The sequence below is a fragment of the Zonotrichia leucophrys genome, chromosome 4 (genome assembly GCF_028769735.1).
Source record: "Zonotrichia leucophrys gambelii isolate GWCS_2022_RI chromosome 4, RI_Zleu_2.0, whole genome shotgun sequence".
In the NCBI taxonomy this organism is placed as follows: domain Eukaryota; kingdom Metazoa; phylum Chordata; class Aves; order Passeriformes; family Passerellidae; genus Zonotrichia; species Zonotrichia leucophrys.
The window spans coordinates 39405521-39419493 of record NC_088173.1 but is presented as its reverse complement, the minus strand read 5'-3'; the positions used below and the strand labels follow the sequence as shown (position 1 = coordinate 39419493).

The 13973-nt window shown below is 41.1% G+C and overlaps 1 protein-coding gene across 1 annotated transcript in view; it reads right to left on the bottom strand.

Moving 5' to 3' along the window:
• Positions 1–11539, bottom strand: part of EDNRA (endothelin receptor type A) — a 32881-nt gene extending 21342 nt beyond the window's left edge. Inside the window, exons 1-2 of the mRNA XM_064711234.1 lie at positions 11365–11539; positions 8048–8546 (exon numbers count right to left, since the gene is read on the bottom strand). Coding sequence (XP_064567304.1) covers positions 8048–8446 — 399 coding nt within the window. The 5' untranslated portion in view covers positions 8447–8546; positions 11365–11539. The remainder of the gene's footprint in view (positions 1–8047; positions 8547–11364) is intronic.
• Between the last annotated feature and the right edge of the window lie 2434 nt (positions 11540–13973).

The window sequence follows — 13973 nt, the reverse complement described above, 5'->3', positions numbered from 1 at the left end:
ACAGAAGGCACACTAAAATATTCTCTTAAACCTAAAGTCTCTAAGTACTGTACACTGTTTCAATTCCACAGACCAGCAAGGCAGGCATGAGATGAGGATTTGAAGATGAGGGAGAAGCTGTGCATTGATGGGAACATATGTCCCACTCCCCAAGGAACAGCCATGAGTTAAAGGCAGAGTGGATCTTGAGCTAAGATAGAATATAAAATCTCTTCATTGACTGCTACCCTGGTACGTGCATTAAACACTCTGCTGGGAAGCTGCAGTTTGTAAATAGAACAGATTCTTGATGGATTTCTGTTCCCTGCTCCATTTTGGGAAATTTCTGCCTTCAGGACTCAGTGATCAATTCTTGTGCTACCTCTGGGTCTCTGCTGTGTTTGGTCACTACATGGAGGCATACAACCTGAATAATAGGTCCTGTGTGGAGCAGGTTCTATGGATTTCTGCATCACACTGGGCTACCCATTCATTGCTTCTTGGAATCCCTGGTAAGAATTTATTGAAAACCAGAATATGGCTGTTCTGGGGCCTCAGAATTTCCTGCTTGTGTTGATACTTCATTGAGAAATACACACTATATATATGAAAACTTCTGCCTTTAAAGAAGGGTATCTTTCCTAATTGCCCTTACCTTTTTTTGTGCTGTTGGCTTGGCTTTATACTCCTTTGGCACAAAAGATGCTGCTTGTTCTATCAGCTACAAGATCAGTGCCAATGTGGTTAATTAGCATCCCCATGTAGGTATTATTACTAATTCTGTTGGTGAAGGTATCCAGATATGCCAAATAACTTTTAATTCAGAAGGGGTTGCTCTGACACTTACACATGTGCTCTGCTGTTAAAAGTGTCTGTAACTAGAAATGCTTTAGCTGAGTCTTTCTTTTCTGAAGACAAAATGGATTAACATATTTGCTTGCTGTCAGGTACCTTCTATATTTAGATTTTTAGTGTTCTGGGTGGACTACTCAGATTTAGATGGTGTTGCAACTAAAGTAAGCATGAATACCAATTACCAAACTAAAAATCCCCCAGTTTTATTCAAGAAAACATCTCCTTGAGCTGTCTGAGCAGTGAACGCTTGATTTTTTCCTGGGCAGATGTCTTCCACTTTATAACAGTAAAATTGTAAAGAAAATGTTATTAAAGAAACAGGTAAAAATGCCTAATTTGCTTCTACTTTGTAAACTAATGGTTTAAGGGGTTAAGCATATTCTGATTTAAGGCAATGCAGTTTATGTCAGCCCTATGTAGGCCAGTTCCCAAGAAATAGAATTATTTTTTATGTTTTTCTCTGAAGTGCGTAAAACTGGAAGCAGAAACAGCTCAGACTTCCCAATAACAGTTAAAATTTTGCCATTCTAAAGGTGAGAGCCTTGGTGCAGAGTGTTTAAAGCTCCATGAACTCAGGCAAGAACAGTGGACAGCAGTGTCTGTGGTGAGTACCTGCTGTTGTTCCTGTTGCTCTGCTGTACTTCAGCCATGGGAGCAGCAGCAGGAACAGCATAAGGGTTTGTCAGAGCTCAGAGCAGCCAAGGCAACAGGGGTGCTGTGCCTATTCTGCTGCTGCCTTTGTACTGCCAATGGAAAGCCTTTATGGAAAGCAGCCCTCTAAGGAAGTTTTTTTGCATTGCATCTGAATTTATTTGCTAAAAAGTGGACATGGCAGTGATGGGTAATGCAGGTGATCAGCAGCTCTCAGTTATGTGCCAATGCCACCTGATACAAGAAAAGGAACCCATCTCTTCTTCAAAGCCTTGACCCTACCTCTACAGCTGTGTAAAATAGAAAACTTTTATTTTCTGCTTGTCTTTTCCCTGCAGAGAAATAATTCTTAGTGATACGGGGCGTTAGGCTTTGACACCTTGAAAGTCTGAGATGGTATGTTTTGAGTAAAGAGGAGACTATTTGGCTCCTGGTGGTATAAAAATGTGATTGAAAATTAAATTGTCTTAGTTTGGTCTATTAAGGTTGGATTTATAACTGTCACCCTTCCTGTAAAACGCAGTTTATTAAGATTTTTACTACTGATCTGATACTTCAAGTGGATATATTGTGGTAATTAAGTGCAATGGGGCTTTAATACATCCAGAATGTCTTCAAAGGACAGTAAATATTACTCACATTGCAATCCTCTTAACAATAAGGGGAATCCGCTATATAATTACAGTAACTGGAGAAAGTTAGGAGTGAGTTTTTGAGCCTACTGTACCACAAAGAAAGGTTAAAAACATCAAACACCTGTGACCACATCTTTAGTTGGCATAAATTACATAATTACCTTTTCCCCAGCATTATATCGTTGTTAATTGTGTAAATACATAACAGAATAAAGGACACAATTCTCCTGGGATCTTACATTGCCAGTTATTAAAATTTCATAGCTGCTTCTTTCTAAGGGTTTGAAAAATGGATTTTAGTACCAGTAGCATTATCTACTTCTCTTTTGAAGTAATATCAAAATAGTTAAGGCTAAATTATGTTTCAGGAAGGTGATTATAACTATTTCTGATATTCAATTATAATTACAGGTATTATACATTTTGTTCTATGCAATGTGGCCATCTTAACGCTCTTTGTTATTTTAATATGCAGCTGAATGCTTATTTACTCTGATTTCAGACCCGTTTTGTTCTAAAAATGAAGATCTGGCCTGAGAGTTATGAAGTGTTTGAAACCACTTATATGTAGGATACGAATATATGGCTCAACATGAAGCTGACTCTGAAACTAAAAGAATCTTTTGAAATGAAGTTCAGAATGGTATAAATTACTTTCCAACAAAAATAAAAACACTTGAATTCTTTTCCTTAAAAGCCTATCACTTCAATTATCCAATAATGATATTTCCAGGGGCCACCTTTTACAGCGTCACTCAACAAGAGGAACTGAAAGGTGAAACAGATTTTAGGATCCCTAGTGGTGCAAGCAGGAATGGCATTTAACAAACTTTAAATCCAACTCCTAATGTAAGCATCCACATTACTGAATGGTTCATATGAAAAATGGACTATAATAATAATAATAGTTTAATTTCTTATGAGATGTACCAGAGCCATCTTATAAAGCCATAAATGCTTCCCTGTGTCACAATTCTTGCAGCAAACCTCAGACAAAGTGGTTGTATGTGGTAATTTATAAGTAATTTATTCTGAAAGTTAAATAACTGAAAAATAATTAAAAGGTAGAATTAAGCTTTAAAGTTTATTTTAATTCTTCCTTCTTACATGTGGAAATTGACATACATTGGTGTCAAGGGGTTGCAGTTTTGTTCATAGCCTTTATTTATCCAATACTTCTCTGCAGCACAAAAATAATTTCTCATGTAGGCTAATGAAATTTTATTCATCAAATCAGAACCATAGTTCAGCTTATTATATAAGATAGACCAAGACAAATGCACATATGGAATTCTAGGGGAGTGACAGAAAAATAATAGAAAAAAATTATTGCAAAATAATAAAGAGAATAAAAAAAAAAAATGTTTGTTGCTTTCAACTAAACTTCCAAAGAAGTTTTCAGAAGACCATCAAAAGGCAATTTTGAAAGGCATAATTAATTCCAGATTTCCATTCCTCTTTACAAAAAAGAAGCAGAGCTCTTGAAAGGTTAGAAAAAATTGTGAAATTAAAATTCTTGTTCTTTCTCAAACTTAGCTCTGGAAAGAACTCATGCCATTTTTCCTTCAGATGTACTATCAGAAGAAGTGAGAACGCTGCCTTAGCAATTATCCATAAAGACGTGAGGGTGATTTACCAGGGAGGAAACTGTAATACATCATGGGAGGTGCACCCATAGAATCAGTGAATGGTTTGGGTTGGAAGGGACCTTAAAGATCATCCAGTTCCAACCCCTCAGCCCTGGGACACGGATGGACAAGGACACCTCCCACTAGCCCAGGTTGCTCAGAGCCCCATCCAGCCTGGCCTTGTGTAGGCTCTCAGTCCAGCTAAGAGCCCCAGTCTGATGTCCCATAAGGCATTTACCTGGCTGTGGAAGACAGGAGAATCTCAAATCAGGCAGAAGCTAATCTTTCTCATCAACTTGTTAATCCAAAATACTCTACAGAAAGCTTTTCAACAAATCGACAATTTAACTTCCCAGGTGGAGTATTGAAAAGTGTAAACTAGAATTTCCACTAAATCACATCCATAATTATTTACAGTCATCCTAGTTTCAAATCCATGTTATATTAAACCCAGTCAAAGTTAAAATACTTATCTGTAATATATACAACTGGAAGATCAGAACCTGGTGCTGCATTTCACCATAGATAATATCACAGAATCACAGAATCACTGGGCTGGAAGAGACCTTCAAGATCATCGAGTCCAACCTGTGCCCAAACACCTCAACTAAACCATGGCACTGAGTGCCACATCCAGTCTTTTTTAAAACACATCCAGGGATGGTGACTCCACCACCTCTCCGGGCAGACAATTCCAGTACTTTATCACTCTTTCCATAAAAACCTTTTTCCTGATATCCAACCTGTATTTCCCTTGGTGCAGCTTAAGACTGCATCCTCTCGTTCTGTCAGTGCTGCCTGGAGAGACTGATCCCCACCTGATTGCAGCCACCTTTCAGAAGTTGTAGAGTGTGATAAGGTCGCCTCTGAGTCTCCTTTTCTCCAGGCTAAACACCCCCAGCTCCCTCAGTCATCCCTCACAGGGTTTGTGTTTCAAGCCCCTCTCCAGCCTCATTGCCTCCTCTGGACACGCTCAAGAGAATCAGCACCCTTCCCAAACTGAGGGGCCAGAACTGCACACAGCACTCAAGGTGTGGCCTCACCAGTGCCAAGTGCAGAGGAAGAATGACCTCCCTGCTCCTGCTGGCCACACTGTTCCTGACACAGGCCAGGATGCCCTTGGCCCTCAGAGCTGGCTCATGTTCAGTCTGTTGTTGTCCAGCACCTCAGGTCCCTTTCTGCCTGGGCCCTGTCCAGCCACACTGTTGCCAGCCTATAACGGTGCAGGGGGTTATTGTGGCCAAAATGCAGAAGTCGGCACTTGGACTTATTAAACTTCATCTTACTGGACTCTGCTCATCCATCCAGCAATTCCAGGCCTGTCTGCAGAGCCCTCCTGCCTTCCAACAGATCAACACACTCTCCCAGCTTAGCATCATCTGCAAATTTACTAATGAAGGACTCAATACCTTCATCCATGTCATCAGTAAAGATATTGAATAGAGCTGGCCCCAGCACAGACCCCTGAGGGACACCACTGGTGACTGGCCCCAGCTGGATGCAGCACCATTCACCAGCACCCTCTGAGCTCAGCCATGCAGCCAGTTCCTAACCCAGCGCAGAGTGCTCCTGTCCAAGCCCTGGGCTGCAGCTTTTCCAGGAGTGTGCTGTGGGAGACAGTGTCAAAGGCCTTGCTGAAGTCCAGGTGCACAACATCCACAGTCTTTCCTGCATCCACCAGGCAGGTCACCTGGCACGCAGGTCACCTGGTCAGAAAAAGAGACCAGGTTGGTCAAATACAACCTACCCCTCCTAAACCCTGCTGGCTGGGTCTGATACCCTGGCCATCCTGTAAGTACTGTGCGCTGGCACTCAGTATAAACTGCTCCATAACCTTACTGGATACTGCCAACTTGCCTGTAATTACCAGGATCCTCCTTCCCACCCTTTGTGTGAATGAGTGTCACACTGGCCAGCTTCCAGTCCTCTGGACCCTCACCAGTGAGCCAGGACCGCTGGTAAATGATGGAGAGTGGCTTTGAAGGCTCATCTGCCAGTTCTCTCATCACTCGGGGATGGATCCCATGTGGTGCCATGGATTTATGAGCATCCAAGCTGCTCAGCAGTTTTCTGACTGCCTCCTCCTGGATGACAAGGGGACCATTCTGCTCCCTGACACCATCTACCAGCCCAGGAGGACAGCTGTCCTGAGGACAAGACATCTTCCCACTAAAGACCAAGGCAAAGGAAGCGTTAAGCACTTTCATCTTCTCCTCATCTGCATTTACTGAGTTTCCTCCTGCATCCAATAGAGAACAAAGGTTGATCTTACCCTTCCTTTTGCTGTTAATATATTTATAAAGACATTTTTTATTATCCTTTACAAAAGTTGCCAAATTAAGTTTGAACTGAGCTTTAACCTCCCTTAATTTTTTTCCTACATGCCCTAGCAAACCCCTTTATTACTTCCCGAGAGATCTGACCCTCCTTCCAAAGATGATACATCCTCTTTTTATTTCTACGTTCCTTCAAAACCACATTGCCCATCCAGACTGGAAGTTTGCCTTGTCAACCTCATCTTTCAGCACACAGGGACAGTCTGTTCCTGTGCCCTCAGGATCTCTGTTTTGAAGCACACCCGGCTTTCCTGGACTCCTTTGTCTTTAAGGGCTGCTTCCCATGGAACTCTCTGATTAAGTCCCCTAAACAGGCCAAGGGCTGCCCTCTGTAAGTCCAATGTAAAAGTCTTATTGATGCTCTTCCTGATTTCGCCAAATATCAAGAACTCTATAATTTCATGGTCACTGTGCCCCAAGTGCCCTCCAGCCACCTCATGTCCCACCAGCCCATCTCTATTTGCAAACAGCAGGTGTAACACAGTCCCTCCCCTGCTGGGCTCACCCACCAGCTGTGACTAAAATTGTCCTCCACACACTCTAAGAATTTCCTGGGCTGCCTCTTTTCTGCTGTGTTAAGTTCCCAGCAGATGTCTGGTAGGTTAAAATCACCTGCATGAACAAGGGCTGGTGATCCTGAAACATTATCTGACTGCTTATTAGAATACATTGTCCACCTCTTCCTCCTGGTTGGGTGGACAATAACAGACTCCCAGTGCCTCTGTACAAATGCAATGTATGCACACAGAGAGAATCTTTTTCCATTAATTAATTCAAACTTTATGATCTTGTCCTATGAATACCTGTGTTATAATGCAGTTATGATGTCAGTGTTACCAAGATACAAAATGCATGTTTTAAAATCATTGTTTCCTTAATTTTAAAATCCAGTTTGAAACCACAGGGCACCAGTTATTATAAAACCATGCATTAAAATGTTTCATTTAAAACACATGTAAATAAAAGTCAATAGAATCCTTAGGGCTGAAATTGTGAACAACACTTTTTCTTAATTATATGACATATATATTATATGACTTAGTGTTTTATTTACAAACAGAAACACTTAATGTTTCTACTGAAAAAAGAAAAAAAAAGTCAGATATCCTGTTGGCTATGCACCTGTGTACAGTCCACAAAGAGACAGGTACAAGCTTACAAAATTCTTTGATGATTTTCTAAGATGATTTTCTAAGATGATTCTAAGTTAATATCAAAGAAATATATTTAAAAAGGGCTCAGTTCTGTTCATTCAAGCATTTTGTGCCTTGAATTATATTAGTAAACATGAATTGCATCAGAAAAAGCACTGCTTTATGGCTTTGTTTAATTAAATTGGAAAATCAAAACACTGGGACAAGATAACTTTATATTGGATAAAAGAATTTCTGAGGAGCCTTTTTACACTTTAACAAATCCAGATGAAATTTAATATTTCAGAAATGGTCTGTGATATAATTGGAATAATTTTGAGACTCTGCTATTAATGAATATTAAATGAAAACCTTAAGGCTCAACTTAACTGACGTAGTATCTTCCTTCAAAGTCATAATAAGAAGACTGTATTGCAGGGAGTATTTTCTGCAAAAATATGAAGTAAGGATTGGATAATATAAAAATAGCAGCTAGTTCATCAAGGAGGAGAACAGCTTATAAAAAGTCTTCCCTCATAAATTCTTTTGCTAGCTGCAGCAGCTATGAGAAGTGAAGAGCTCCTCTGAAATGCCCAAGGCCACGCTTTGGTTAGGAGCTAAGAGCTGCATTATCTTTAATGGGAGATACACTTTTTATTAATGGAGGTGAGACCTGAGAGCAAGGGGTTTATTGCAGAACAAAAAGGAGTTGTATTGTTTCCTTAATTGCACTATTCACTGACAAAAGAGCACTCGGTAGAGGAGGAAGCCCAGAGAACAGCCAGGGAACTGGTAAGGAGCTGCGGCTGGAATGGGTGGTGGTGCCCTACCTTGTACACCATGATGGGGATGTCAATGACGATGTAGATAAGGTCTCCCAGCGCCAGGCTGGCTATCAGCGCGTTCGGGCCGTTCCTCATACACTTGTTCTGGTAAATGATCCTCAGCAGAGTGGCATTCCCAACCATCCCAATGATGAAAATAGCACAGGACACCACGGTGTTAATGTATTTGAAAGTTTCAGCAATCTTAGTCGGCTGGGAACATTTGACAGTCTGGTTGGACACGGAGGGCTGCATGGTGGTGAGGAGAATGGATTCCATCCCTGAGAAGGTGGAAAGGGGATTTCCCGAGTCGCTCCGGTTGGAAACGTCTCTGTCAGAGCTGTCGCTGAGGACACATCCCGGCACCAGCAGCAGCAAGGAAACTCTTAAACACAAGGCTTCCATCCTGAAGTCCCCAGTGAGCAAATTCAGTGAGACAAGAGATTTGCTTTTTTCTTCAGTATTTCAGTGAGACATTTCTCATTTTTTCATCTGTGGAGAGAAACTGTAAGCAGGAAAAGAAAAGGAAAAAACCATATAATCAGTACAACAGGTAGTCTAACTAACACGTCCAGTTTCTCATTTAGGGAAGGTATCTCAATGTTCAGCCTCTGCAGCACACATGTATAAACACCTGTTTGTACTCACTGTGCTGCTCTGAAATCTAGATTACCCCCATTACCTGTCTGACAAGAGGCAAACACAAAAAATTCCTTAAGTGCTAGCTTATGCAAATAAGGTCCCACAAAACCCTGCTGAGACAGAATTTATATAGGGATGGAAAAAATACGGGTGATGAAATTCTGTTCTAAAATATAGTCTTGCAGTCGACCTGTCTTGGAAACTGCTGAATGGTATTTCAGCTAAAAGAAGAACTTACTCTTTTTCCTTTGCAAACGAAAGGTAAAAGCACTACATTAAAAATTAAAGGTAGTAAATTGATCTATTTTCTGAGTATTTTTGAGGTACTACAACAATTAGACTTTATATTATTTTTGTCTGATTTATTACCTGGATTTCAAATGAAAACTGATAAGACATGTATCTCAAATCAAAATCTGGACCAGATCCAAAATCTCAAAATATTAGGAGGAAGATTTTATAGTCCTAGGATAGGCCTCTGGCCAGGAAAATACCTTCAAACTCTGTCATCTTGTTCTGAATGTAATTGCAACTCATCCTTGGTACTTAGCCACAGTGAAGTTAATAATAAAAAATTAAGCTCTTTAAGGATAAAAAAATACTTGGTTTAGTATTCTAAGCAACAACTCATGTCATTTCCAGGTAGGGAAGAAAGTACCATAGAATCCTGCCCTAGTAAGTGTGACTGTGACTGCCTGTGTGTAAGCACCGCCACAGGGTTTGTAGATACCAAACCTCCAGTGAAACCAGGGATGCCATTTAAGTCCATTTGCCTGAAACCTTGGTTTAATTTAAGATTAAGATTTTTTTACATGGTTTATATCTGCAAAACAAGACAAAGTGCTTCAATGTTGACAAAAGAAGAATAGCAAATAAAGTATTTATAACTTTCTGATTTCCAGGGACTCGCCTGAAGTATTTGGGAGGATCCTTTTAAATAAATGAATCCTAATTTCATTCCCTGTGGAGCTGTTAAGTCAGAGTTTATAGCAAGACATTTACCAGAGAAGGAGGGAGAAAATTTATTGATAGTACTTCTGGAGGAGGCAGAGTATAAATATTTACGAGTATTGCAGGCTTCTGTTGTATGTGGTCTGTGGAAGTGTGTGTGTACCTCTGTGGAGCAGCAGATGCGATGCTAACCCGAGTATTCCTGTCTGGCATGCAGAGTGCTGTCCCTCACAGACCAGGGCTCCACCTTTCCATCCTTGCTGTATTTGAGATCAGCAGCTGGCCAACTGTGAACTCCCAGGGACTTAATTTCAAAGTTTAACATACTAAATAGTAAATCCTTCTTTATTTAATTAAATTCAGTGCTGGTTATGACAGTATCTCAGGGCACTTAGCAGCAGCATGGTGCAAGTGTTTTCAGTTTAGGTTTCTAAATCTTACTAGAAAAAAGAGATGTTTGACTGTAACTCTTTTCAGGCAAGGATTAATACTTGTATTATTTTCTATGATTACAGTTCCTAAATTTACATATGGGAAACATGTATCACTATGAATGGTTTTCCCAAGTAAATGTGATGAAGCTATGAACAGAACCCACAGCCCTATGTTTTAGTGGTTATATTAGTTTCCTCCTTGCTTTGTGAAAATTTGATGTATGTATCATATAAACATGGTGGCAGCATGGCAGTCATGCCGCCAGCATGCAAAGCTGTGACCAAAATTGCCAATTACCATCTCTTCCCTCTCCCGGAAGAAACTTTTCCGTAAGAAGCAAAACGAGAAAGTTTTTAATAGGCTAACTACTAAGGGTACTTTTTTATAGCTTCCTGAAAGCCCTTCATTCCTCTGTGCATATTTTGAAAGTGTTTATCTTGTTGCAGAATATAACATGCAGCCTGCCTCGTATGAGTACCACACTGGCATCCCTGATAACTTTCTGTGATAAGGTAATCTAGGATTGTCCTTCACACACGCAGCCTGGGTACCTGGAGGGTGTGCGGGTGCTCTGTTAATGCGGGAGCCTCCCGCCTGTGTTGTGCCTGTGAATGCGGGGAACTGAATTCCTGACTTGCCTCGAGTATCAAGCCACAAAAATTCCCATGCCGAGGTTCGCAAGAAGAGACCGTACTAGTGGAAATGAAATTGTTCCAAAGAACAGCTAAAACGTTAGCAGTGCTTAATGAGTGTAAGGCAGCTGAGATGTGAGCAGGAGTAAATGAAGCGGAGCAGGGCAGGAGGGCACTGAAGGGAACAACGCCGGCAAGAGGGATTCTCCGGGCTGTTCCCAGCGAGCGCTGCCGGGGAAGGAGCCCGCGGCTCCTTCTCCAAGGCGAGAGGAAACACGCTCCTTGCTCCAGCAGCCAAGGATCGATTCCAGTCTGCACTGGCAAACCAGTGCTGCCTGCCCTGCAGCCTGTATAGAGAGCCTCTGGCCAGATCCATACATTGTTAAACTTTATGGAATAACAGTTCCCCCAAGCTGCCTTGTGCCGTCTCTTGTTCTCTCTCCCTTCCTGTCTCTCACACGCTCACACCCGCACACAGAGGCGCACCCGAATCCCTGTGCGGGGCGTTCTCAGCGGTGCGGAGGTGCCCGCGGCTCGGGCCGGGCTGTTCCCGACTGTTCCCGGCTGTTCCCGGCTGTTCCTGTCCGGGGATGGCTTCGGGGCTCCCGCAGCATCCCGCGCACTTCCTTCCCCCCGCCGCGCCTCCCTCCCCGCCCGGCTCACCCTCATGCTGCCGCCGCCGCCGCCTCGGAGAATTCCTGCGGAGTGGCTTTTCCTGGGATAGTCTTACCAGATCCTCCTGCCTGCGTCTGACTGGGTGGAATTGAGAATCCCCACCTCCGCTACAACAGTGAACGAAAGAGACAGACGGGAGAAGTCGGAGCGTCCCCTCTTCACTGCCCCCTCCCCCAATTAAAACAAACCTCCAGCCCGAGCTGAGCCCCTGCCAATGTTAAACACAAAGGCTGCCTCCCGGGCACGGGGGAACACGGAGCTCCTTAACTCTTTCCTCGCTGAAACTGAGCACAGCTCCTTCGCTGGACTCATCTGAAGCACAGCCCCGAACCCACTGCTGTAGCTGCCTGCTAATGGCACGCAGGATTCTCAGCAAGGGTCTCTACCCGATCCCACCAGACGGCAGAAGATCCATGAACGAAAACTGATCCATGAGCAAAATCAGATTTCCGTGGGAAATCTGATGAAATAAACTTCTTCTGCTTTACGTTTGCCCCGGTGCTGGTGGGGATCAGTCTCTGAAACAATCAGTAAAATTGTGTGAGAGAGAGTTTCAAAAATGCTGGATCCGTAAACAGAAACTGCTCCTGAGTGAAAATTTCTTTGATCCATCCAGGACACATCTTGCTAATAAATTTTAGTTGCAATTACAAGGATAATAAGAGTGAGGCATTTTCTCTCCTTCCTATATTTCCTATTACTATTCTTCTGTCAAGACAAAGGCGCAAAAAAATCTGTGCAGAAAAAGTGGAAAGTTCAATTATACCTAATGATATTTTCTCACAATGAAAAAAAAATGTGTACCAGAGGGGGCAGCTTGTGCAGGAAAGAGTTTCAAAATCCCTACTTTTATGCCAGCAAGTTTATGAAATTTTGAGTCCTTTGTTGAATCATTTCAGGTTCCTCATTTCCTGGCAAGTTTTCAGCTGGTTGTGCCACAGAAATTATTTTCTAAACATATATAACCTTCTTCTGAATAAAAAAGGCAACCTTCCTAAATAAAATGTAAAAATATGTTGTCCAAAAACTGCAAAAGCAGACTGAAAAGAACAATAGAAAATGTGATGCTAGTGGCCTGAAGAATTAAAATATCTGGCACTAAATCATGTAGGAAATTTTTTTGAGCTTTTTCAGTTTTGCGTAGATAAAAGTATGTTTCTGTAATATGTTTGAAATCATCTGATAAATCTTGAACAGGAAAACCCAGCAACTGGATTGACTGGATTAGCAGTGCTTTATTATTTCTAGAAAGTCATCTCAGTTAAATGAAGTATCAAAGCATAGGATCTTTGAAGGAACATACATGTTCAGCTGAGAATCACAATTACTGTTTGCAAATCAGGTAGAATGTTTAATTAAAAATCTCAGGTTGCTGTGAAGTTCAATAAATGCTGATAAGCCACTAAATTATCCATATACTACTAAAAAATTCTTTACAGTTTTGTCATAGATGTTTAGTATTAATGATTCGCTTTGTCAAGAATCATCTTCATGGTAAGTTGTTGGAAAAAACACTGAAAAGCTGGAAAGGCTGTTCTTAAAGACCATGTGCACTTTATGGAGTGCTTTATTGATTGCAACTCTTAAATCTCTTGTGTGTTCTCTAAACACACAATTGCTAATACCCAATTCCTTTCCTGGGATCATTTGACCTTTATGTCTAAACAATTAGATCTGTAACCAAAAAAAAGCTAAACAAAACAAAGCAAAAAAGTATATTTCTGATCTCATTCAAGCACACATTTGTTATTCTAATTCATAATAACGATTCCATGCATAACTGTATTTACTACTACATGAAATAATAGTAATCAAATTTCATTTGATAATGAAATTATCAAATTCAGCATGCTGTTAAAGATCTATTTCTAGACAGCCTCTGTAACTGCTTCTTTTACCCACAAAAGTAGTATTAGGTATTAGAAATTACTGATCCATTGTTTTTTGTTATTTTTACTGTTGCTGATGAACATTTTACTGTTTTTAAATGAACCTTTGTTTTGTCTTTAATCTTCTAGGTGTCTAAAGCTCAGTTGATATCTTGTGTTAAACTAAGATAAATTCAAAAATTATATTTAGTGGTTCCTGCTTTTATGGTGTTCAGGAAAGTAAAACGGAAGAGGAGGTTTTCACATAGGAATTATGCAAAAACTGTAGTTGCAAATGCAGCTGACCTCAGCTACTGGGAAAAGAGACAAAATGCAGTTCATTACACCAAGATATTTTCATCTTTTAGAGACACTTTCACCATCATTGTAGGACTGCTGTCGTGTGTGGGGAAGAGTTGACTGAGGACTCTGTACCAGTTTCAGCACAGTGAAAGTGTTTCCTCTGACCTCTTTATTGTTTTGTGTCTTCAACAAACTGCTTAGCTTGTCTCACAGAACTCCAGAGATCCAGAGTAAGGGCAATGTATCAATCTCATTAGAAAGAAATCCAATTGCATTTGCAGCTGGAGTCAAGAAGACTATCAGCAAACATCAGCTTTTTTAAAGCCATTGATTTCCGTGAAGCCTTCAGGTATTAGAAAGAAATACTTTCATTTTATTGGATTGAAAGGTGTGTTAGCAAATGTATTACCTGTTAAGCCACTTACC